At 38.2% G+C, this 25597-nt stretch overlaps 8 protein-coding genes across 8 annotated transcripts; 4 read left to right on the top strand and 4 right to left on the bottom strand.

Moving 5' to 3' along the window:
* Positions 1-583: 583 nt before the first annotated feature.
* On the bottom strand, positions 584-2555 carry BDF20DRAFT_886916 (cytoplasmic tRNA 2-thiolation protein 1). The gene is made up of 5 exons (XM_053082014.1): positions 2145-2555; positions 1701-2054; positions 1379-1618; positions 1131-1306; positions 584-1056 (listed from the first exon to the last, which is right to left on the bottom strand). The coding sequence occupies exons 1-5, from the start codon at positions 2326-2328 to the stop codon at positions 859-861; spliced, it is 1152 nt and encodes a 383-aa protein (XP_052933638.1). The 5' UTR covers positions 2329-2555; the 3' UTR covers positions 584-858.
* On the top strand, positions 2544-5905 carry BDF20DRAFT_886912 (uncharacterized protein). The gene is made up of 2 exons (XM_053082013.1): positions 2544-3441; positions 3522-5905. The coding sequence occupies exons 1-2, from the start codon at positions 2583-2585 to the stop codon at positions 5801-5803; spliced, it is 3141 nt and encodes a 1046-aa protein (XP_052933637.1). The 5' UTR covers positions 2544-2582; the 3' UTR covers positions 5804-5905.
* Positions 5906-5921: 16 nt separating this feature from the next.
* On the bottom strand, positions 5922-8236 carry BDF20DRAFT_703488 (tetrapyrrole methylase). The gene is made up of 3 exons (XM_053076080.1): positions 8126-8236; positions 7815-8041; positions 5922-7734 (listed from the first exon to the last, which is right to left on the bottom strand). The coding sequence occupies exons 2-3, from the start codon at positions 7839-7841 to the stop codon at positions 6079-6081; spliced, it is 1683 nt and encodes a 560-aa protein (XP_052933636.1). The 5' UTR covers positions 7842-8041; positions 8126-8236; the 3' UTR covers positions 5922-6078.
* A 205-nt stretch (positions 8237-8441) lies between these two features.
* BDF20DRAFT_703392 (26S protease regulatory subunit 7) lies at positions 8442-10503 on the top strand. The gene is made up of 7 exons (XM_053076079.1): positions 8442-8677; positions 8742-8783; positions 8851-8888; positions 8968-9049; positions 9119-9353; positions 9444-10305; positions 10374-10503. The coding sequence occupies exons 1-7, from the start codon at positions 8650-8652 to the stop codon at positions 10389-10391; spliced, it is 1305 nt and encodes a 434-aa protein (XP_052933635.1). The 5' UTR covers positions 8442-8649; the 3' UTR covers positions 10392-10503.
* A 210-nt stretch (positions 10504-10713) lies between these two features.
* BDF20DRAFT_886903 (MCM2/3/5 family-domain-containing protein) lies at positions 10714-14040 on the bottom strand. Its single transcript, XM_053082012.1, has 8 exons — positions 13811-14040; positions 13556-13744; positions 12305-13472; positions 11836-12228; positions 11583-11744; positions 11225-11504; positions 11029-11156; positions 10714-10962 (listed from the first exon to the last, which is right to left on the bottom strand). The coding sequence occupies exons 1-8, from the start codon at positions 14014-14016 to the stop codon at positions 10861-10863; spliced, it is 2628 nt and encodes an 875-aa protein (XP_052933634.1). The 5' UTR covers positions 14017-14040; the 3' UTR covers positions 10714-10860.
* Positions 14041-15504: 1464 nt separating this feature from the next.
* BDF20DRAFT_838144 (uncharacterized protein) lies at positions 15505-19637 on the top strand (the record flags this gene model as incomplete). The annotated part of the gene is made up of 7 exons (XM_053079126.1): positions 15505-15573; positions 15634-16411; positions 16485-17730; positions 17837-17914; positions 17998-18349; positions 18445-18739; positions 18826-19637. The coding sequence occupies 7 exons, from the start codon at positions 15505-15507 to the stop codon at positions 19635-19637; spliced, it is 3630 nt and encodes a 1209-aa protein (XP_052933633.1).
* Positions 19638-19890: 253 nt separating this feature from the next.
* BDF20DRAFT_915617 (plasma-membrane choline transporter-domain-containing protein) lies at positions 19891-21867 on the bottom strand (the record flags this gene model as incomplete). The annotated part of the gene is made up of 6 exons (XM_053084340.1): positions 19891-19929; positions 20006-20030; positions 20140-20504; positions 20577-21058; positions 21138-21313; positions 21395-21867. 6 exons carry the CDS (start codon positions 21865-21867, stop codon positions 19891-19893), a joined length of 1560 nt encoding a protein of 519 aa, XP_052933632.1.
* A 1737-nt stretch (positions 21868-23604) lies between these two features.
* On the top strand, positions 23605-25019 carry BDF20DRAFT_825235 (uncharacterized protein; the record flags this gene model as incomplete). Its single annotated transcript, XM_053077958.1, has 4 exons — positions 23605-23723; positions 23822-23985; positions 24075-24466; positions 24534-25019. 4 exons carry the CDS (start codon positions 23605-23607, stop codon positions 25017-25019), a joined length of 1161 nt encoding a protein of 386 aa, XP_052933631.1.
* Between the last annotated feature and the right edge of the window lie 578 nt (positions 25020-25597).

The following is a 25597-nucleotide window of genomic DNA, read 5'->3' as shown; positions in this document are numbered from 1 at the left end:
CTATCGTGACTTTTCTTTGATTGTTCTAATTATGATGCGTTTACCTGAAGGGCTGTTGTTGGTCATTTGGTGACTTAAATGCCAAATTTCCCCTTCATAAGGAATTTGTACAAGGAAAGATGATTTAGAAGCAAAAAAAAAAAAAAAAAAAAAAAAAAAAAAAAAGAAAGAGGTTATGTTGATACCTTTCTCTTGAACATTTCCAAATAAATGAACATAACCATATATTAATACAGTTGTAATTCTGAGAGTTTCTTGTTGAATCTATTCCAACGATACTATATTGGACATCTATGATACATTTATTTGAAGAAAAAAAGTCTTTGATTGCTCCGTAAACCTCAAGCCAAACTGCTCAACACGATTTACTGAAGAATTGTCATTGATGCCTTTACTTTTGTAATGATATACCTTATCATGCTTTATCTTTCATCCCTCTACGTTTCTTACGACGAAAAAAAAGGTGATTCTGTTTATTTGGCTTCTCCACTAGTCCCTATTTGCGGTTTTGAATATTGCAATGAAAGCTTCTGTCATATTGTTCATTCATTATTGCTTTATCGGCAGTGCTCAGAAAAGATCCAAACAATTACACACTTCAGCTAAGGATATCAAATTGAAGTATAGGGGGCTACTTCACAATTGATTCCGAACCAGAGACAGCAAACGATAGAAGCTTTATTATATTACCATATTGGAAAACATTATTCTTTCGAAACTGTTAACGCAACTTAAAGTATAAAATCTGTTCAAAAAGATATCTTTTTCTACTTTACGACAAGACTGTTTATCGAATTGTAAATGCCATACGCTGGCTTCCATCGCTATAATACAAGTTAGGACTGTCAAAATTTCTATCTACCAAGATAAATCCTTCTTCTGCAGCTTTGCATCATGTAAAATGCCACCTGGCACTCTTGGGGGTGGTGTATATACCTCCTTCGGATCACGGGGAATGACCTCTGGAACATTATCATCTAACTTGATGTCCGCAAAGTGCTGTACCTTCACTCTAGGCTCTTTCTCCATCGGACTACTGAGTATCTTGTCGAGTTCCTGCAAGGCAAAAAGGAAAATTCAACGTCCAGTCATTCAATCTTAAACCATGTAACATCTGTAAGCTAACTTACATTCTTTGACATTTTGCCGATGCCCAGGTTGGGTAGTCCACGATTTAAACCTTCTAATAAAATGCATGCTTTACATAGTTCATTGGAAGACATATATCCGCATCGTTCACAAGTCTTTTGACTGGGCATCTTGGTGCCAGTTTTGATTTCAAATGCTTCACCCGACTTAATAATATCTGAAGGAGAAAGTATATGCTCTGTGAATAATATGCTTAGCATTCGACTTCAGTAGTAATAAAGCGCTTTACCAATAATAACACTAGGTCGAATAGCTTCCAAATCTTTTAAAAATGTACGAGCATGGCCACGATAGGCATTAGGTGAATACACACATTCTGTTGAGAAATAATCCAGCTTCTTGAAATAGGCATACATCACAATTTCTTTTTCATATGTATACTTAAAAGGCTTGGATCTTTTGATATTGCTTTCACCTTGAGTAACAATTTCAGTACATCTACCAAGTCTCGCAATATCGCCTCTAAAGACTGATCATGCATCGTCGTGAGTAATTTTTCGTATCTCAAATCTCTGCTACACACGATAAGTATATTACTAATTGAGACTTACTGTTCATCAAGATGGTTTCTGCAATATCATCTGCATTATGACCTGTAACAATATGATCCACACCTAACATAGCTGCTCCACGATCCAAAGCTTGACGTCTAAAAACGCCACAGTAGGTACAATTGTTCTTTCTACCAACTTCTCTGACAATCTCATCCATAGTCCATCCATAAATATCATGATAGGAAACGATCTTCAAAGGAAGGTTGTACTGCTGTTGATTACGCTTGACTGTCTCCAAAGAATCATCTCTGTAGCCGGTAATACCTTCATCAACAGATAATAAATACAAGTCAAGTCCATAATCGTATCGTTCATTCAACGTCTTCATAACATGAGCAAGGACAGTTGAATCTGCAGAAGAGGGAAAGAAGATTTAAACCCATATCAGATCAAATTGAGATTAGCAACCGCACACAGCTAATCGTTTCATTGAATCTCTACCTTTGCCACCACTGGCACCCAACGCTACTCTTTCACCTCTGCGAAACAGTTTTGAATCGGTGACAGTATGATGAATTTCCGTTTCAAACACATAGAAGAAACACTCTTGACAGATCTGCTGACCAGTTTTGGGCCTTTTCAACACAGCTTTACGCTTGTTACATAAAATACATAATTTGACCATAGTATGCTAATTTAGGAATCCGGATTATTAGAGATTTAAAGAGTTGGGGGGGGGGTGGGTTGTGGAGTTCAGAAAATTCACAGTGTCAGAAGAGAAGAGGATCCATTGTAACAGCAAAAAGCCTTCAGGAATATGATCAATAGAAATTGAAAAAAATTGGACTGATTATTACATAATCAGGGCAATTTCACAGTTGAGCAAGTTCATTGCTTGCCATTTAAAGAATTTCTTTGCTTGAAGGCACTGAGCGACTAATGGATCTAAGCAATTTATTAAACAATCAAAGAGACGAAAGTCTCACTCTAGCAGATATTCAGCGACTGTATACCAACCATAATGCTGCTGAAACTTTAGACAAAATCAGATCTGTAACCATTTACGAATATCCTACGGATACAGCAGGCACTTTTACATATTTTGACAGTTTCATACAGCTTATACTCTCTTGCAATGCACACGCTGACAATAACGCACTTAGTACCAAGACGATTATCGTAGATGCTTTACGCAATTGCATAAGCGGACTGATGAGGAAACATAAACTAAGCTGGCTATTAGAGGCACCACAGTTTTTCGCCTCGAAAACGTGGCATGATTTACAAGATAATACTACCATTCTAGTTTATCTATACGGTTTGGTGTTAGCAGCGCTCTTGAATAATCCGGATCTACAATGCTCTTCTACCAACGTAACACCGGCAGAAGTGGAAAATCTCATACAAGGATTACTTTCCTTCTCACTATCCAATTCACCCGAAATAATAGCACATCTTTGGCTCAATTGCTGTTCTACCTTTGATGAAGCAGAAACAAATACAGTGTTGAATACAACTATAACAATAAGAGCTTTTATGAAAAATATGGAAAGGAACCTGCAGTCGCACAGAGTGTCAGAACAAGTGATATACGAGATGTTCAAGATAATACAAACCTCAGATATAAGTGTATTGAATACAAAAATTGAGCAGGAGTTAGGAAACGCGCTAGCACGTCCAGCTTTCACAAAAGATGATATAGTCGTTGGCTATATGTGTCTTGACAATATTTGCAGAACGCAAGCAAACAACTATGTACATATTGCTAGACTATATCAACAATATAAAAATGCCATAGGTATTATACAATATACACGTTTTTTGGAGAAGAAATGTAAGTACTCAAACACATATCCCTCTTGTCTTCTTCGATTTCAGGATTGAAAAAAGAGTTAAAGGGTAGTTTATCGAATCCACTATTGAGTGTTGACCTCTTAGCAAACACACCAAGTGACAAGTATGCCCAAACTGAGGCCATTCGGCAAGGAGTCAAATTATGGATACAACAGATGAGCACCCTCACGCCCCAAACATTTGATCAATTTTTAAAAATGGCGATTCAACAGCATTATCCCACAGAAAGAAAGACTGTCTTGGACCTAGTTTTGGCAGATTGGACACTACGAGATCGCTTTGATAGGCACTTGCCGCTCGTATTAGACACAATCGCTGCACAAATGGAGGGAAATGCTTTGAATAAACCACAAGACTTCCCGCACAATACAAAGAAGAAAAATAGAAGAAACAATAAGTTTAAGAATAAGAACGACGATTCTGCATCATCCGTTCCAATGACCACGAGTAAATACAACAGACGCAATGCTCCTTATTATGCTTTTACTCAGCTGTTTGATATCCCTGATGAACAAGAGTATCATCAGCAAGCTCAGAAGCGACAATTGGAAGAAGGTCCAGAAGGAGAATTAGCTCTTTTTGATACTGCTCTTTCGTATCAGATCAGATCAGGTGCTCTTATTGATCTATCTCAATTTACAGGCTCATCAGACATTCAATTGATGAATGGTTGTTGCAAGTTGTTACAAAGGATGACAATAAGCGGTGCAAAACACTCACAGATCAAGAATTGGACTATAGATTGTCTGGAGTCAGCCAATTCAGACATTATCAGAAACTATACAGAATGGTTAGTATTCAACTTAGAGAGAAGTATAGCAGATATATCAGATGGGAAGCAAGTTACGCAACCTTCAGTTTTACGCGATTTTATGAGAGCTCTATTAAAAACTTGTTCCGCATTTGCTTCTGATATTGTGCCTATTATTTTGGAGTCATTCTCTGAGGAAAATCTAAAATGGTTACTGCAACAGCAACAGGAGCCTACAACTATCAAGATCATTTTGAACTACTTTGATGATGGACCACAAGCTTCCAAAGATGCTGTTGTAACCAAGTTACTGAAAACAAAGAGTAAAGCTTATACGGATTGCTTGCTTAGTTTCTTGAAAGAACATATGCCTGGTACTGACCCAAAGCAACCCAGATCAAGAGCATGGTTTCGAAACCATTTTCTCGGGAATATCTTGAACCTAGCAGGACAAGACGTTAAAAACGGAAATAGTGTAGCATCTCGCATCTTTCGTCAACTCTTCAAAACACGCAATGACTTTGAATGGTACTTCAGCACTCCCTTGGTTCCTTCATCACAGTTTACGTTCAAAAGTGTAAGTCTCTCTACTTCTCATGAAATTTACTCCATTATGCACTCTGGGATAGCATTTCTTTTTCAAGAAATGGTACAATTGTTAGATAACAGCAAAAAGCAGAATCTTATCGATACATGGATGGAATTGTGGACTGTGAAATCAGGTGATGACTGTTACAAATTTACAGTTCCTGTGAGTTGGATTTTGCAATGTACAGGATTTTATGATCAAGCTCCAGTGTTAGTGAAGCAAATGCTTAAACAACTTGTGACTATTGGCTTCCAACAAGAGGAAAATATTGATTTAGAGCACGACCTTATCTTACGATCAGCAACAGACAGAAAGTTTCTATACCGAATAATGGACCTCGTGTTATTATCTGATACCCCAGACCCAGACAGTCTATTCGAATTGATTCTGAGCACAGCTTCCCAACAAGCTAACTTTGAACAAATGATCAATACAATCATTCATACCATGATAGAACTATCTGAAGAACTAGAGCTTGAAATGTTGACGAATAATATTCCTTTAATAAACGCCAAACTGACGCGTTTAAAGAGTGGCAATTACGAGGTTCAAAAGAAAAAACGTAAGATAACACAACGTCGATTACGCGTCATTATGCGGAAACATAACGAAGAACTAGAAAAATATCTGCAAGACATCAATCAATATAATAATTCAATGAAGGCCTTGACTACTTTGGCTCAGCGCATTTTCAATTTCTTGTTACGGTTACTAAATAGTGCATCCTCGCCTTCCATCATTGATTCGACAGATAGTATTTTTCAGTTGAAACATCAGTTTCAGCAGCAGCTTCTCATGACTCCTTTGTTTTATGAGCCTTTGGTTAAGTTAGCGAAGTTACTACGAGAGCCTCGAGATTTACAAGAGGATATCCAAACGGTCATAGAGTTAAGCTCGGAGTTTATGAAAAAGCAAGCGGACAAGGAGTTATATGAAGCTTGCCAAAAGTTATTGATGAATCAATGAAAAAAATGTTTATACTGTACCGTGTCGCTGTCTCCTCATAGTTAGTTCCTATTGTAATCTTTCTCGTTCTTTGCTATTTGTTCTTTTTTTTTTTTTTTATTTATTCAAACAGAATCATGTTTGCATAAATCTAGTAGTGTGTCTTTTTATTAATTGATCTAAAGGTTTTTTTGAAAGCTATAATTACAAATGAAATGAAAGGATTGCGTATGTACAAATTAGCGGTATAGTGATAGAATATTACTTTAAAGTGCCGATTTTAGATGTGATTAAATCTATAGAACACATTCAGGGTCATGTAAAGTCAATAGATGGCTGTTATTTCCATCACTTTTTATATCTTCGGTCAAGTTGTTTATAAGCGTTCCTGAAGCTGACATTAAACTAGCCGCTACACCTTCCGTCCCTTTATTTTCATGCTTAAGCACGTTGATTGCATGGCCCACAATTAGTAAGCCTGGTGGTCGGCTTCCACCGCAAGCTCTTAGAACATCGCTGATGTTCGACAAAGTCCCCCAAATCACTCTCTGATCTTTACAACTAGCTCGTTCGACGATCGCACAAGGTATATCTGCCGGATATTTTTGTGTAGATATCAAATCTTTCACTAACATTTCTAGTCGATGAATAGCCATCAAAAATACATCTGTACGATGTTTGTCATATTTAGGTAATGGAGCAGCCGAATTGTGTGCCCCTGTGCCAGTAGTGACCAAAAATTGGGAGGCAACAGATCGATGGGTCAAAGGAATTCCTGCTAATAAACCAGCAGCCACAGTAGATGAAATACCAGGTATCACACGGGGAGTAATACCGTGGTTACGGAAAAATAGAACTTCTTCACCTCCACGACCGAATAAGTATGGGTCTCCTTGCTTGAGACGTACTACTTTCTTTCCTTGATGTATGGCTTTCAAGGCCAATTTGTTGAATTCTTCTTGTGCAGCATCAGCGTTTCCTGGAAATTTCCGAGCAATCTTCAAATCACATTTTACCAGCTTGAGAACTTCTTCAGGTACGATTTTATCTGAAAGAATGAGATCAGCTTCTTCGATTGCTTTGTAAGCTGCTATTGTCAACAGATCCGGATCTCCTGTACCAGCACCCACCAATGTTATACTTCCTTTAGATAAAGGTTCTAACTTTTTACTACCCCTCACCGCATTGTCAGTTGTTGTGTCAAGACTCTCATATCCTTCATCGTCATGATACGTTTCCAATAACTCCTCCATATCCTTATCTGATAGCTGGGCTAATCGTTCCATACTCCAATATTCACAGATCTGTGCCAGCCATTTCATGCGACGAATACCGGATGCTGTACTTGGATCGACGGCACGTACCTTTTTTCTCAAAACACCTACTCTCTGTACTGCATCACCTAATCTCGCAGGTAAGTTGGAGGTGATATGCCGACGAATTCGATTTGATAATTTCGATGCTTGACCGTTTGTAGATACAGAGATTTGAACTGACTGATCTCGGTAAGTAGAAGTCATGAAAAAATCGCTCAAATCAGGACGATCTGTTACGTTGACAGGAATACCATGCTGTTTGAATTGCTGAGAAATATACTCTGTAGACGAATCAGTGAGCCTAAAAGCCTCCGTCGTGCTGACTGTACCGCAAACAAATCCCAGATCAAACCGGCATTGCGTGTTATCTAAAAGAGCTGATGTATAGTGATGGCTTAGTAAGGTGATTTGGCGTTGTTCAACTCGATAGGCCAATTCTGTGCACATGCATTTCGGATCAGCCACAAGATATACGTTAGCATCCGCTTCAAGACATGCAAAAACTCGGCTGGCAGCCACTGTATTGTGTCCAATAATGATGACATTCTTATTTCTACTCTGAAAAGCAATCATAAGGGAAGCGCCGCCCTGAGGTTGTGGTATGCGAGAATAGTCAGCCATAAAGAAGTAATAGTACTGAACGAACGAAAGAAACAGACAAAAAAAGTTAAGAATAAGACAATTATGAAAAAGTTAATTCTTAAAGATTCGGTTACTGAGAACATTTGGACGTACAAGAACATAAAATATCTGGGGAAGTATATTGATTAGACAGCAGCCATCAAAATCTCAGTAGCCCAGCCTCCATTATTATTTTTATGCGTCAAATAGGAGCGCTTTTTGATGAGGCGACACCAACGGCTCATCATCAACGACCATCCTGATTGGTTAATAATTGCGTACATCTATGGCGTGCTCAATTCATTTTAAGCAACAGTATGGCCTAAGCAATGGAGTTCAGTGATCATATATGCTTGTAGGGAATGTCGGCTACTTTAGCTTAGAATTTTATGAATGTAGAGCGTACACTTACGTCCCTATTTCTTTTGAACTGTATGTGAGTAATGAGGAAATATATTGTCTTGCTGATATGCTTAATGTTCGACATGAGAAAGAGGTAAAAGTGGTGCAATAGCCCTTCTGCAGCCACAGCACTGCTATACACAGCTCACCAGAGCAATATGTTTATAATACTAATTTATGTTGTAGGGTGTATCATCTTTGCATACTTGACCTCGTTTACCAGATATTGACTACACTGAGAATATCCAAAATGTTTTGAGAAAAGATATTGTGTGCCTCAAGAATTCAAGAATAGTCGTACTGTAGTAATAACTCTTTCACTTGATCAGGGGAAGACCACTATCAAAGAACAAGCAACGAGCACTTTGAGCTTTCCGGATCTTTCTGTGACGCAATTTATACTGTTTGTCGGGCGGAGTTTGGCATCTATTCGCGACACGTAAGTTAAAAGAGTCTGTGTCCTCGGGTCAATAGGCTCTTTTACTCTAGTAATCATTCATAATCTAAATCACCGTTATTAAATAAACAATGCCACCTAAAGCCGATTGGGAAAAATGTGAGACAAATACTCAATAAAAAAAATACTTTCCATACGAACTCTAACCTCTTGCTTTTCTTAGATGAAAAAAACGTTGAAGACAGAGAAGAGGAAAAGATCGTTGGTAAGCCGACAATAGTGTTACAGTCGAACGCAGCAACAGTTACGATTAACCTGTGCATTTCTTCTAGCCTTGGATGAAAGTGATATTAAAATCTTGACAACTTACGTAAGCTTTCAAAGCGAGCCCTTTGTGCAGTTCAGCAAATGAGCGAATTTTAACTTATTCTCGATTGTCAACACGATAGGGTCAAGGACCATATACCAAAGAACTAAAAGCATTAGAACAAGATATTAAAGATATTCAAAAGCGCGTCAATGAACATATTGGTAATTAGCTTTTGGATTAAGAGAGAAATATGGTAGAAGATCAATAACAATTATGCATTGTTTACACAGGTGTAAAGGAATCTGACACGGGTTTGGCCGCACCTAACTTGTGGGATATTCCTGCTGACAAACAGAGAATGCAAGAAGAGCAGCCTTTACAAGTTGCACGCTGTACAAAAATTATTCAAGGAGAAAATAACGAAGATCCAAAATACGTCATTAACGTAAAGCAAATTGCAAAATTTGTGGTGGAATTGGTCAGACACGTTTCACCTACTGATATCGAAGAAGGCATGAGAGTTGGGTAAAGCAAGAAGATAATCATCAAAAAGAGAGGAAGGCATGCATTACGATTTGACAGTTCGATTTACATTTTGCTTTTATTCTTTAATAGTGTCGATCGTACAAAATATCAGATTCAGATCCCATTACCACCAAAAATTGATCCTTCTGTCACCATGATGCAGGTGGAAGAAAAACCAGATGTCACTTACAGCGATATCGGCGGTTGTAAAGAGCAGATCGAAAGACTTTGTGAAGTTGTCGAGTTGCCACTTCTTCAACCCGAAAGATTTGTAAACTTAGGTATCGATCCTCCCAAAGGTGTGCTATTATATGGCCCACCAGGTACAGGTAAAACACTTTGTGCTCGTGCTGTAGCAAACAGAACAGATGCTACTTTCATTCGTGTTATTGGCTCAGAACTTGTGCAAAAGTATGTCGGTGAAGGTGCACGTATGGTTCGTGAATTATTCGAAATGGCACGTACAAAGAAAGCTTGTATTATTTTCTTCGATGAAGTTGATGCTATTGGTGGCGCAAGATTTGATGACGGTGCAGGTGGAGACAATGAGGTTCAGCGTACTATGTTGGAACTGATTAATCAATTGGATGGTTTCGACCCCAGAGGAAATATCAAGGTTTTGATGGCCACAAACAGACCTGATACTTTAGATCCTGCTCTTTTGAGACCTGGACGATTGGATCGTCGTGTGGAATTTGGTTTGCCTGATTTAGAAGGCCGTGCACATATTATGAGAATTCATGCAAAGAGTATGAGTGTAGAACGTGATATTCGTTATGAGCTAATTGCAAGACTATGTCCAAACGCAACTGGTGCTGAATTAAGAAGCGTATGTACAGAAGCTGGTATGTTTGCTATTCGTGCGAGAAGAAAGGTAGCTACAGAGAAGGACTTTTTGGAAGCAGTTAATAAGGTCATAAAAGGATATCAAAAATTCTCCAGTACACCAAAGGTAAGAATGTATTTTATAACAATTGGGTTTATCATAGATATTGATCGCTCTTTTATTACCAACAATAGTATCTTATGTGGAATTAGTTGCGTATTATTTTGTATTTCCCTTATTCGTACTTTGTCAATATATATTCACTCAATAAACATACAAAAAAAAAGTGTAAAACAAAAGGTACAGCCCTTTATCACAACCCCTAATCAGAGTGACGTGCAAAGCACATTTAGTTATTTTATCAGTTACTGTGAACATAATTTCAAAATATCTTCATTTGATGAAAAGGAGAAGCATTGTGAAACTGTATAGGAAACGGTTTGATTTTCACGAACATTTGAAAAATTGAAAACCCTTCATAGTACGGCGTTATTAATGGGTTTGAAACAGAATTAAGTACACGTATATTATGAATAAATATTTACAGATAGGTTTTATTAATACTCAGGTAATGATAAAAGCTGCAGTGGTAATATGATAGTCATGAGCATGGTAGAAAAGTAGAAATTAGGTAGGGATTATTCGATAAATTAATGATTTGCTGACATTTTGCATAGTTATCTATTCTTCATCTTCCAATACACAGTTAGGATGTAGGATTAAGAGAGGGTTATCTGTATCTTCATCTTCGCCCTCTTGACGAAGAACCATCAACGTTTCCTCCTATAACAAAGTAAAGGCCATTAGAACAACAACATAAAACCAAAAAAGAACATAGGCGTAACTTACAGTCTTCAGTAATTTCTTGACAATCTTTTTAACCACTGTCATTTCATGGTCAATCTCTGCAGGTGTTAGGGTATTTTCAATTTCTTCCAGATACCACATAACAAGTTCATCCAAACGCATGCCTTCCCCTAAAGTATTAAAAACAAGAAGCTTAGCAATTTCTCTTATCTCTAATTAAGAGTAAAACGCATTTTACCTTGATCAGCTTCGTGCTGTCTAATCTTATGTGCGAGTAGAAGCTTGATTCGTTCGAACTTTTCGTATGTGATAGCGATTTTTCCACGAGGCGCGACAGGATCATTACCTGTTTGCTCTGTATCATTCAGTGACATGCCGTTGAGAGCTTCCGCGCTAGACATAACTTCATCAGTTTCTCCATCATCCAAAAGATCTTCAATCTCAACGTTATCTTGCTCTACACGAATGATAGATTTTTGCAGTAAACTGAATGCTTCCAACACGAATGGCTCTGTGATCTGAGAAGAAGAGGAATAATTTGCCATGAATACAAGTTTTAACAAAAGAAAATCAGCATTTTTCTGCAGGATAGTTACCTCTTCTTTACAATGAACTCTAGCAATGGCTTCTGATAAACGAATCATACTTTCTAACTGTCTGACTGTAATACGATATGAGTTCTTCGTGACACCTTGAGCATCGCCTTGTCTTAAATCTCTGTAACATTCTGCGAGTTTTGTTGCTGCTTCTGGTGTCATCTATGACGCAGGCAAGAATACAACAAATGGTAAACATCAGCCATATATTCCAGCTATCAATTGGTATCTCGATAGTCCAATGATATCTTACCTTAGGTTTAAATGTTCTAGCATAACGGATATAATTTTGAATTTGCTCAGTGCTGAATTTGGGTGTCATAAATTCGTCTCTCAGTTGATGAATCTTCACAATATGTTTACCAATGTTGTAATCAGTAATTTCGTTACATTCATCCAAAACGACAAAAAATAAATCGAAACGTGACATGATGGGCGCAGACATGTTGATATTTTGTCTTAAGGTTAATTTTTTGTTATAACGTCCACCTACAGGATTGGCAGCGGCGAGAATACTGGTACGTGCATTTAAGCTTGCTTGTATACCGGCCTTGGCGATGGAAATGGTTTGCTGCTCCATTGCTTCGTGAATAGCTACCTGATCTTTGATATCCATCTTATCAAACTCATCAATGGCACAAATACCCTATATTGTGAACAGTAATGAAAAATCAGTTAAAACCGTTTGCATTCGCGGAAATTTGAAATTTAGAAGCTCTTACATTATCAGCCAACATAAGAGCACCAGCTTCAATGGAAAATTCACCGGTCTCTTCATCTTTTATAACTGAGGCAGTCAAACCAGCAGCACTGGAAGCTTTACCAGATGTATAAACTGCTCTGGGCATAATACTGCAAACGTATTTTAAGAATTGAGATTTGCTGGTAGATGGATCACCGACAATACAGACGTTGATATCACCACGAAGGTTGATCCCTTCGGGTGTCTGCTTGTGAACACCGCCCAACAATTGTAAAAGGACACCTTTTTTGATCGTGTCATGTCCAAACACAGATGGTGCTATACTGTTGACCAAGTGATTATACAAATTTTTCTGTTTGACCATTTCTTCGAGATCTTTCATAGCCTGTGGTGTCATAGCTGAAAAGAATTCTTTCTGTGTCTCTTCCTCTATATTTTCACCGTGAAGGTTAGTACCCTTAGCACTTAGCAGGTTAGCTGGTTGAACCATACAGGCCAAGAAGGAGAGCTTATAGGTCAGATCGCGGACACCCAATGCTTTCAGACCTGTAACACCCTCATTACCAACACCTTCAGTGACACGATTGGTAACGTCTCTCTGAGTTTCGACAGATGTACCAGGTGATCTGAAAGCAGATACATCTGGCACAACAATCAAGGTACCCGTAAAAATACACTTATCACCAGCCTTTGCTCTTTCGACCATTTCATTACGAACAATGACGTCTATAGTTCTCGGCATGCTACCCGTCGGAATTTCGTTGGCATTTTCCTGAACTCTGATTCTTTGCCAATCGACAAACTTTGATTGCTCAACGTTCAATGTCCAACTTTTGCGGTTGTAACAACTAGGTGTTTGGCACATGATGGGTTCTGTATATCTGAATTCCTGCTCAACGTCGTTTACAATTTTGCCGCATTCGTTACAAGTGAAAGAGGCGTAAAGTAATTCGGGGCGAACTTCTGTTGTACGGGTGACAGTACCACTAATACTCGCTAGATGGCCAATTTTGTCTGTTTTCAATTGACGAACTCTAAGCACTTCATCCATGCCATAAAAAGCAACAATAAATTCTCTAGCTTTCTTCATTTCGACAGAGTTGAGCTGAGGTTCATTGACGAAAACCGTGTCAGGGAAATGTCTGCTCACAACATTAGCTACAGCAGTACGTAGAAATGGCAAGAAACTGAAGGAGAGAAGAAAATCAGAGACCTTTTGCTATCTACATATGCATATAAAGCATTCTCTGATTGAAGAAATAGTTCTTACCGATAGTATTGAGTGCTGATAGCTTCTGCTAAAGCTTTATCGGCTGATTTCACATGAGCAAAATCAACAAAAAGTGTACTAATATCAGCTAAATTAAAATTCTCGAGCTGTAGCATATAAGGGAATCTAGCCCACTTTGAGGAAGTTGCAGTTTGAGATACAATAGCCTCTTCTGCAGGATACTGAAAACTAGAGATAAATACATTAGAAACAAACTATATACTTTTATGATGCTCGGGTGAATTCAAGGCTTACATTTCCAAAAACTTTTCGAAGGCTTCTCTAACTGCCAAACCCGTCTCATCAATGACTCGCGGAATGCTATCGAAATCATAGGCGGATCGAGGTTTATTACGTTGGGTTTGAGTGTCGTCAATGTCCATGTTGACAGCACCTGGTGTAGGAATATCCGCAACACTGCCGATGACTTGTGACGTGAATAAACGATTGAAATCAGTCATAATGTTGCTTTTAATGTTTTAAAAGAATAAGAAAGGAACCGAAACGCGAGTTACGAACAAATTTTTTCCCTCAACACAGCGGAACCGCGTTTTGGCTCAGCCGTCACGATTATTTCGGTTCTTTGAAATCGCTGTGATCTACAGTAATATATTTCTAAACTTTCAGGAGTGAACCAATTCACAGGTATACCAATCCATTTATCACGAAACAGCATTTCCAAATGACCGCTTATAATAATTAATCACTTCGAACGCTAGTTAGTCCAGAGATTGTACCCTTTCAACAGCTCCCTTGCACTTTCAATTTTTTTTAAGTTTTGGATTTGAATAGTTGGATCAAAAAAGCTAAGAATAGTGTAGAAACTTGCGCTATGGTCGACCACATTTGACTTATAATTATGAACAATATATAAGAATTAATATTGGAGCATATTGTTCATTACAGCTTTGTAAAACTCAAAAAAAAAAAAAATGAATGTAAGTAGCCGGAAGGTTAGTTGCTCACCATTGGATTTTCTGAAACTTGGGACATCCAGAATCTCTATTTCCATGGAAGCGAAAAGATTGACTTTTGCTCATCAAAGGGCTATAGTTTGATTGGTTAGACTGTTGCGGTCCTGTCTCATAATTTGGGCTTGTTTTTCCTTTACGTGAACATTGATCACGTGTTACGTAGGCAGCACCAATCCATTTAGCAGACAGAAGCGAAATACAATATCGTCAACGTCGATTACAACACGAAGGTGGCAATTGAGCTTTAAGATAATGCGAATGAAGTGATAGCTTGTGCTAGAGAAGCGAGGTGATTGTGGCTATGTCGATTGGAAGTGATACCATGAACGTTTACCAGCTGTATACACACATGAACTGTACCATAATTTTTATTCGGAGATGGTTACATCGTGCAATATAATGCCACAACAATATTGCAAATCAAAGCACTAAGATATTTAGACTTGCAGAAAGGTAAAGATACTTAAATCAACAGACATAGGCTACATAATAACGACAATTCTTGGTTTAGAATCAATAAATCTGTGTAAAAATGGCAATGAATACTGCCTGCTTTTTTCACAGCATTTAAGATATAAAGTTAAGCCTTCATGCCCCTTTAAACCTAATTTCAAGCTGCATTCGAAGTATTGGTGAACCAGCAACCAACTGCAATTTTTTCGTGCAACGCCTTAATTCGGACTCCATTTATTGCATGGCGAATTACGGACTTCAGTGCACAAAATGAATATCACATACTATTTACAACAACAGCACCAACAATCAGACAAACAGTAAAAAATAAAAATAAAAAAAAAAGTATTCATTTGCCCTCTTTCTTCTGCTTATTTGTACTTCTTGTTCCATTCTTTTTCCTTACAACCTTGTCTTTTTCAGTTTTATTATTTATTTCTATTCTTTTGTACTATCCCTTTCCGTTCTTTTCTTTTGTCTGTTCCGTTACCAAAGCTCACCATCTCGACATCAGCTTCATCAATGAATCATGACACTCTAAATCAGCAAACAGCACCAGAAAGTACCCGCGGTCTATTCGATGCACCAGCGGTAAGATTATGATAATTAAGCTCTATGAGGGAAAAACTAAAGATAAAAGCTTAAAAATAGGTTTCGTTGCCTTCAAGTAATGTGTACGATAAGCGCCGTACTATTCATGGTCTTAGTTCAAGCCAACTCGAAAGCTACCAATACCAAAACAACCGATACCGTCAACCTATATCCTTGATGCCAACACCTCGTCATCAAAGATCTCGCTCTAATATAAACCCAGAGATTATTGTATCTTCATCGAGATCGACCAATTCATTATCTTACAACAACAACAACAACAACAACACCCATTTAGATGGTAATAACTCATTGAATACCGCTAACAATAACAGCAATGCCGTTAGAAACCGTAGAAGCTTTATGGGTTTACATACATTGAAAGAGGAAATGACCGTGGATTCGCTACAGAACATGATTAACACTTTGAAAACCCTACCACCCATTATCTCGCCCTCCTCCTCATCACCTACTCCTCCGCCGACTTCTGCTACTGCCAATTCAGATGGCAGTAATTTGGAAAGACGCCCTAGTGATGAGAACACCTATATCTCCAGAGAAGCTGCATTGGCAGAAGCAGAAGCTAAATTAATGGGCACCTTTAACCGAAGAGAAGACCCAATGAAAAAGCGTGCTTCACTACAGCAACTGCCAGTTTTGAATGAATATGGCGATTCGTTCATGGCAAATTACAACAGCAGCAATATTAACAATCATTCTAAACGAGGCTCAATGAATAGTAAATCATTGAGTTTGTCATTAGGTGGTAGTAACAGTACGGATAGAAGAAGTTCGCTCAATCGGCGCTCGTCTCGTAATTTTGATGACTGGAGAAACAGTAAGTTTTTTTTTTAGTTTTTTTTTTCTGGGGAACCTTAGCGGCTTTATTTTTCTCTAACTTCTTTTTTTAGGTTCTGCTTCCTTTAACAGTACCGGAAACATAGATAGATCATCATTCTCCTTTGTACCCTTCACACCTACTCGTGTCAATTTTTCTAGGGACGATGCCAACCCACATCAACGTCGACCCTTATTCATTGCTCATTTACCCTTCTCAGCTTTAACTCCTTTGTTCAGGGGCAGACAGTTGGTACGTGGTATTTTAAGAGTCAACAAACGAAACCGTAGTGATGCCTATGTCACTTGTGATGAATTGGACGGTGAGGATATCTATATTTGCGGTTCGCGTGACCGTAACCGTGCATTAGAGGGCGACGTTGTAGCTGTTCGATTGGTCAACGTAGAAAAGGTGATTCGCGAAAAGCAAGAGAAAGAAGAAGCCAAGTTGGCAAGAAACAATGGGCAACCCAAAGCGCGTTTACCTGATGAAGAAGACGAGAATGAGATCATTTTTGGAGGCGATGAGGAAGTAGATGTCGTTAAACCTAAATATGCAGGTGTTGTCGTAGCTATCCTTGAACGTGCACAAAACCAGGTCTTTTCTGGCACACTCACATTATCTCGACCCAACAACAAACGTGCTGCTCTTCAGCAGCAAAATCAGCAAGAAAATGGAAATGGATACAATAACAGCAGTAACACTAAAAAGGAGGCGCCTCGTATTGTTTGGTTCAAAGCCACTGATAAGCGTGTCCCCTTGATCGCCATTCCAATCGAACAAATACCTGAGGATTTCGTCGAAAACAATGAGGCTTACAACAATCGGTTATTTGTTGGTTCCATTAAGCGGTGGCCAATTACTTCTTTGCATCCCTTTGGCACATTAGAAAGGGAGCTTGGCCCTATCACAGATCTGGAAGTCCAAATCAAAGCCATTTTAGCAGATAATAACATATCTGATGCACCTTTCAGTGATGCCGTAATGGAATGCGTACCTCCTCGTCCTTTTGAATATATACCACCTGAAGATGGTAGTCGTCGCAATTTGACCGTGGAGAATCCTCAGCATCGCATGATTACCATCGATCCGGTCGGCAGCACTATCTTTGAGGATGGTTTATCCATTGTCCGTTTAGGGGATGATACGTTCGAAGCTGGTTTACACGTAGTAGATATTGCTCATTTCATTACGCCTCATTCATTTTTGGATAAGGAAGCTCGGGCAAGAGCTGTCCATGTACATCTTGACCAAAAAAGTGTTCCAATGGTGCCAAAAGAATTAGTTGATTTGGCCAATTTCTCGTTAAATGATCTAAAGTAAGTATCATAATGTATTCCGAAGAGGTAAGGTGCCTTTACGTCTGACTTTTTTTTTTTTCTTTTTTTTTTTTTTTTTTTTTTTTTTGTTCCACAACTTTAACAGACCTGCCGTATCTGTTATATGGAAATTGAGTTCAAAGGGTATTATTTTGGATACATGGGTTGGTAAAACGGTAGTAAGGTAAGACATGCCTTTTTCCTTCCCTTTTAGTATACTACAAGTCTATATTTAACTCTTCCTACTGTTTTTATTTTTGTTTCCAGATCCAGCGCTCAATTGACTTACGAGGATGCGCAAAATATCGTCGATGGCAAAGATGATGATAGATATAGCAAAGAAATTAGTGAGGATGTTCGCATGCTATATAATATGGCCTTAAATCTTCATCAACTACGTTATACCAGAGATGCAATGTCCTTAGCACGAAAGACATTATGCTTTGACAATGTTAATCAACCTACTTCGGTATATTTGACAGAAGCCAAATCCACCATCGTCAAGATAGTAAAAGAGTTCTCATTCATGGCCAATCGATGCATTGCTCAGAAAATATCCAGTCAATACCCCGATCAAGCTCTTTTGCGTTGTCAGGACCCACCCAATAGCAGAAAAATTGTAAGTCTATAAAAGCATCGTTAAAGGATCGATTCAGCAGCATAACTTTTGTTAACTGTTTTAACTTATCTTTTTATTTCATTCCTTCCGTTTAGCACGATTTGAGAGATTATGCATTACGATATCTTGGCATTCCACTCAAAATACAAAGTGCCGCAGCACTGCAACAGTCTGTCCAAAATATCAAAGATGAAGAACTACGTCAATTGATATCAGTATTGGTATTGAAGACAATGCAGCCGCCCAAATACTTTTGTACAGGTGCCTTTGATATCTTGAAGTATGCTCATTTCGCTTCAGGTGTTCCGCTTTTCACCCATTTTACTGCCCCTCTTCGAAGATACGCAGATATTATTGTTCATCGACAGCTTGAAGCAACTATTTCTGGAGGTAGGGTTTTTGATTAGTTCTATTTACGAAGGGAGTTAAATACTACATTTGTAACAGTGAAAACTGAAATCCTTTTATATATGCAGATAAGCATTTTTATTTGGATCGTGACACGGTACAAAAACTCGCTCAACATTGTAATGTCAAAAAGGCAGCCGGTTTCGCAGCACGCGAGCAAAGCAAGCTATTATCATTAGCTTTGTACCTTGTCTACAAACAGACAAAACAGCATATGCCTAATGACCCAACTGAAATTACGACCGTTTATAGTGAAGCTCGTGTCATTGCTGTCATGGATGACTATTTTGATGTTTCGCTACCTGAATTCGGTCTAGAAAGACGTATTCACTTGGCCAATCTGCCTTTGTGGCGACATCAATTTGATCCCCAAGAACGTGCTCTTACGATGTATTGGAAGCAGGGGCTTCTCCCTTCCACTGGTCAACCACAGCAATGGAGTCTTTCAGATGACGAGTACGAAGAGGAAGAGCTTTTAACAACGACTGATAACACAACGTCAACAGCATACCCCGAAAAATCCCGATCGAATTCCTCTACAGCTGAGCGTACAATTAGTACGGCTAGCAGTTCTTCTACTAGCCTCAGTACAACAGATGATAATAGGTCGAGTTTGGAAAACAATAAAGAATTTCAAGCAATCGCTCTCGCTGCTGCTAAAGCAGGTATTGTTTCGTCTGAAGCTTCAGCAAATGGAAGAAAATCAGCTACCAAGCGTGCTTCCATCATTAGTTCTAGACTATCCACTAGCACAGGCTACAGTACAGAACAATGTTCTCAAACAATCAAGGCATTGGACAAAATTCGAGTCATGCTTACAGTTGAAATGATCAAAACACCACCGCTTATCAGAGTGTTTGCAGCAAACCCTTACGCTTAAGCGGAAGAACTTATTTACATCATTATTCGTACTATCAACCACAAAATTCTTGTGTCTATCTATTGTTCTTTCTATTAACTCCTTTTTGTCCTTATTTTATTCTATTTAAATAAACATTTCTGGCAGATGCACGCACTACCATGTGAAAACGGGCAATCTGTTTGTATATGATATGGATCTTCGGACAAATAGCAATGAATATTGCAAAAGCATTTGGGACAAAAACTGTAGTTTTTGAGCCTCAACGCGTCTACTAAATCCCTTGTACAACCTGAGGCCACGTTTGACGGATCTATACAGAAAGCGTGAAAGAAAACATTAGTTTGACAATCCCTGTCAGTAGAAAAACAGCGTTATTGAAAACTTACTGTTTCAAACAGTTGCGGGTTAACTCTATTATAACCGCAGAAAAGCAAAAATTAAGACGAGTATTAGTTAGACTATGGAATAAACTGGTTTTTTTTTTTTTTGTAAAAAAAAACAAAGCAAAAAAAAAGTTTACCTTCTTAAGGCATCTGGATCTTCAGCCAGACAGACAAAAGTAGTCGTAACGCCGCTTGAGATGACAGTAGTAATGACTGAAAACATAGACATACCCATCACAAAGCAGATTAACATAACAATAGGTGTCATATTTCCCGTTGCGTTGTAGGCTGGTTTGGCAATGAGTAGATACAGATAGCCAAGTAGTGACGATAAAACACCGACAAGTAAAGTGCCCATAGCCAGCACATTACCAATTAAATTGTCGTTGATTAAAGCTTCAACACCTCTATCTTGAATTAAAGCCCATGTACGCTTAGCTGAAGGAATAAATGCTTGACCGTAAATTGCAACACCACTAAACGCGTATTGATTAAACCATTCCTACAAAATTGAAAGGAATTGTAAGCATTTAAAGGGTTTAGAGTATATATATATAAGGATAGTTCTACTCACAAATAAACCTTGGTAGCAACCAATAATGCAGTCTAGAATACATAGCATAAAAGCAAAGACTTCATTGTCTGTATTTGATCTTGCAACTTGTATGAAATAACGGAGTGTGTTGATCAATGCGATTAGGAGGCCACCAAAACAAATCGACCCGAAGCTGGTTGTTAAAGCTCGCTTTGCACTGCCCCAAATAGGATGAGCAATCTGATTGTTCAAGAAGTAAACAGTAGCAAATACACCGGATAGCGTAACATGAGTTACATAAGAAATAACTTGAGTTGTCCAATAGAATGAAAATATTAAAAACACCATTGCTGCGTTCAATTTGGAATTACTGCCTGTGTTGTTGTAATAAACCTGATATATTCCTACGACAGTGATCATGAACCAAATCGAATACACAGTCTGAACAACGAGTGATACAATGCCTGTTACTATAGTACTCCAATACTTTCTTGTAATTGATGTGATTGTCCTCAACATAACTGATTCAAATACCAATAAAAGACTGATACATGAGCAAACAATACACATTTGAATACTTCACGAATCAGACTGAATTACCTGTGGCAAATGGAATTCTATCTCTCCATGACCAAAAGCAGAATGCATATAGTAGGGTAAAAATCAAAAATATGATTGCGGCTGAATAATAATGCATATAAAAATAGTATATGGTGACACCAAGGTACACAATTATGCTGCCAATAAAAGTAATTGTAATCAAAGGACCAGGAAATCTACATGGAAACAAACACTTTCACACTTAGCACCAATTTGACTGATGATACTGCCTTTTGCTCAATGAAGAAAGACCTTACATGTTGGCAAGTATTAAATACAAGAAACTGAATCCGAACGCGATAATTGCTGAATAGCCAAAGATTTTTACTGTATCGGAATCAAGTGTAATGCCTCCATGCTGAGCTGGCATACCCCCATACGATCCTTTATTCAATGAAAAGCTACGTAAGCCAACAACGGATAAAGCTATAAAGGCGACCATGTTACAGATCCATAAAATAGTCGCCCAGATATCTTTAAACCCACTGGAAGGTCTGATTTTATCGTTTGCATTGATGGGGTGTTCGCCTAACTCTGAGTAACCTGCATTAGTGTTATATCCTGCAGCAATGGGTGGCTGTGCAGTAGGTGTGGCATAATATTGCGGTGGTTGCATTGTTGTATAATCTTGCGGTGGGGATGCATATTGTTGAGGCGGGGGCGGGTACTGCTGTTGTATTGGTGGAGGCGAGTATTGTTGTTGTGAATAGGAGTTATGATAAGTATCCATTATGGTCAAAAAGATGAAGAGGAAAAATCAAATGATGAAAAAGAAAGAAAAAGAAGGAAATCGGTTAAAGAAGCCTTTTTCGTTCCTAATTTTTTTTGAAACAGAAAAGAAAAAGAACGAGCTTTTCTCAGACCAAAGTAGTTGATTAAAGTCAACAGACTCCTTTTTTCAGCTACATCAGCCATACTGTCTTATAAAATAGGCAATTTTATTTTTGGACGAAAATTTTTTCCAAAGCTATGAATGCGTTTCTTGACCTACCCAAGCTTCCAATTTGTACGATGATGTCAACATGGTACAATGTCGATGAACAACGATGCTCAACGAATTGAAGAGTGTATGCAGTGAATAAAGAAACATTTAACCCAACACATAAGCTGGCGTAAAGCAAGATACAAAGAAATTACTATCCTTGTGAAAACCTATAAAAATACGGCCTTTGAACAGATTTAGTGCTGTATTTGTTTCAGTAGGAAGGAAAGGAATATCTGCTCGAGTTATAGTAGCATGAGGTATATCTTGAAGCATAGTTTATCACATAAAGAAAAAGAATATAACGAAGTGATGATACTGTTATACATCACAGTGTTATAAGTTCCAAAAATGGAAACGGTCCTCAGGAACTCTTCCCCGAACACAGGAAGTATTTGGTCGAGCTTTTTTAAGAATCCGTGTCTCGTATCACATGAAGTAAGAATGAAATTTATGACAAGATAGTAAGGTAAATGAGTATGGGAGCCTGTATATACATATCAGGGAGAAATATCATCTTTCTCTGTAAAAGGGTAACAAGTACACTGCTGGGAAAGATGCTCTCAGGATGTTAAAGCTTCACGCTACAATGGTGAGCTGCTGAAGTCGACTTCATGAATGGTTGCGTTTTTATGAATGAAAAAGGTTTCAATCGCAAACGGATAGATGCTGAGCATGATCTACAGTACACTTGCCAAGTCAACGTGAAATCACAGCGAGGTCTGCCCAGAAGATATACATACTTTATAAAAACCGACCTGATGAAGGCAGCTAAACCGAGAATCACACGAAGACGGCATCCCATTTAACCTACGTCGAAAACGAAAAAAGCCGTCAATGGCGAAGCTGTCGCGCGGCCTATACCAAAGGGCACAAGTGCCTTTCTCGTTGCGAAATTTTTGAACATTGTAATGAATTTTTGGGATAAAGGTAGGAAAAAGTGTTAATATATCGTTTTAGTGATTATAAAATACATCATTCTCCATTTGTCGTGGACGTTATCACCAAAAGAGGGTACACACTTTTTATAAGCTGCCTATTTTCCAGTATTGTTAATGTGTAAGAGACGACCGTGGTACTTCGTACATGACGCCACTTGACCCTCATTTCCTAACTTGCTCATAATATGTCAACCACCTGCGGCCTCACATGAATTACATCGATAAAATAAGTTAGCTAAATGTTGGGTTGTACGTGGCGTTAGATATATGTCTAATGTAATTCGGCTGTTTGAGAACGATATACTGCGTCTGACATTTCTCTTCATCAGCTTGCTGTTATGATTATTCGTAAAGAATGCCCGTTTCCAGTTTGATACCAACACAATAGCTATTCAAAGGCATTCAAATGCCTTCATATTTCAAATTTCAGGTTAATCAAATGACGTAAAAAATTCAGAGCGCGACGGTTTATTTCTTTTCTTTCAAAGACGCGCAAGCTTTTCTGCTATTCCTTGATTCTTTATTTAAACCATACATATTAACAATGGCACAACAAATGGAAGTTGACTTTGACGTTCCCAAGTTCCTTTACGGAGAAAGACAAAAAGTTCCTAGTGAGCTCCAACGTTACTACACTACATTCGAAGAACTATATGAAAGAAAGTAAGAATCATTCTTTAATCGGAAGCGTGTCTGCTTCTTTCTTCGTATCCATTTTTGTCCCTGCTGGAACTGACGTTGCCAATAACTCATTAATCTAGATTATGGCATCAGCTGACACTTTCGATACTCGAATTCTTCAAAGAACCGAATTCAGCACCTCATCAGATTTCCCTGTTTCAAAACTTCGTAGCCGAATGGGAGGATAAAATCAATAAATTGTCACTCGTATCAATCGCACTTCAAGCTGCTAAACAATTTTCTGGTAAAAACGTCATACACATTCAGAATTACAGAAGCCCCATGATAAGCAAGTGTTCTTACTAGCTTTTTCTGTCGTAAAATGTCTCATAGATCTGAATGAGTCCGTCAACTTTTTAAACGGCATTATCGAAAAAGTCGACACACCAGAAACAAAAGATGTATATGTACTCGCTCTCATGGAATCAGCACAATTCAAGTTAAGATTGAATCAGACCGAAGATGTTAAAAAAGCTATGGATGAGTCAGAGAAAATTTTAGACGGCTTTGATAGTGTTGAAACTGTCATTCATGCCAGTTTCTATCGTGTCAGTGCTGAATACTATAAAGTCAAGGCCGATTATGCCCATTATTACAGAAGCACATTATTGTATCTAGCCTGTGTGAACATTGAAGATTTGGCAGACAAGGAACGACTTGAAAGAGCTTATGATCTTTCGCTTGCTGCATTGATGGGAGACAATATCTATAATTTTGGTGAACTTGTACGTACAGTATCATAATTTATTGCAATGACTTATTGCTTACTAACCTTTTTATTGTTGGCCACAGCTAATGCACCCTATACTTGACTCACTAAAAGACACTGAACACGACTGGCTTCGATCACTTTTATTTGCATTCAACAGTGGCGATATTGGTAAATTCGAAGCTCTCGTTCCGCATTTCAACAAACAACCTTTACTTGAACAAAATCAAGCTGCACTCAGAAGGAAGATTTGTTTAATGTCACTCATTGAAGCTGTATTCAAACGCTCTACAGACAACCGTTGTATTCCCTTCTCAGAAATTGCAGCCGAAACACGACTTTCAGCGGATGAAGTAGAGCATTTGGTGATGAAAGCATTGTCCTTGAATTTGATCCGCGGTTCAATCGATCAAGTTGATCAAATGGTTGTGATAACTTGGGTACAACCTCGTGTTTTGGATAAAGGACAGATTGACGGCATGAAACAGAAACTTGAAGAATGGGATAACCAAGTGAAGAAAATTGCATCATTTGTAGGAGAGCAAGGCGGGGAAGTTTTTGCTCAGTAGACTGGGATATCAACTTTTTATACAGTTGGAGGCAGTAATTCAGCAATAATAAAGTGTCATAACGATTATAGCACAGAAATTCGGTTTTATATTAATGCTAGCTTGTATAGTTGTGGATTGAATGCAGCATTACTGTATTTGATAGCTTGAACTAAGTCAATGAGTTTTTAAAAGTATTCATCGGTCAGACGACAATTTTTCTAATACAAATGAATAGTTAAATTGTATCCATAATGTACCATCGTAAAACGAAATTTTCTATTAGCGGTCCTTAATATAGATCGTAAAGAATCATAATATGTAAATTAGCTCGCATAATACCTAGCGAGATAGAGGCAAATACGGCATGGCTGTCTAAAGCGTAAAATAGGTTAATGCCTCACTTAACTATGACTAGTTAATATTATAGATCATTCAAATTTTCTGCACTAAAATAGATTACAATTAAAGATTGTGTAGTACCTTCTTTATATTGGTTTGCTTCTGCGGATCAAAAGCTCATTGCAGTCGTGTTCTCCAAACGATGATAGAAGATTACATGTTACAACTATCGAAGCCAAATAGTAGAATACGAATTA

This window comes from Mycotypha africana (genome assembly GCF_025528875.1).
Source record: "Mycotypha africana strain NRRL 2978 chromosome Unknown BDF20scaffold_9, whole genome shotgun sequence".
Taxonomy (NCBI): domain Eukaryota; kingdom Fungi; phylum Mucoromycota; class Mucoromycetes; order Mucorales; family Mycotyphaceae; genus Mycotypha; species Mycotypha africana.
The sequence above is the reverse complement of the archived record's forward strand: the minus strand, read 5'-3'. Positions and strand labels throughout refer to the sequence as shown.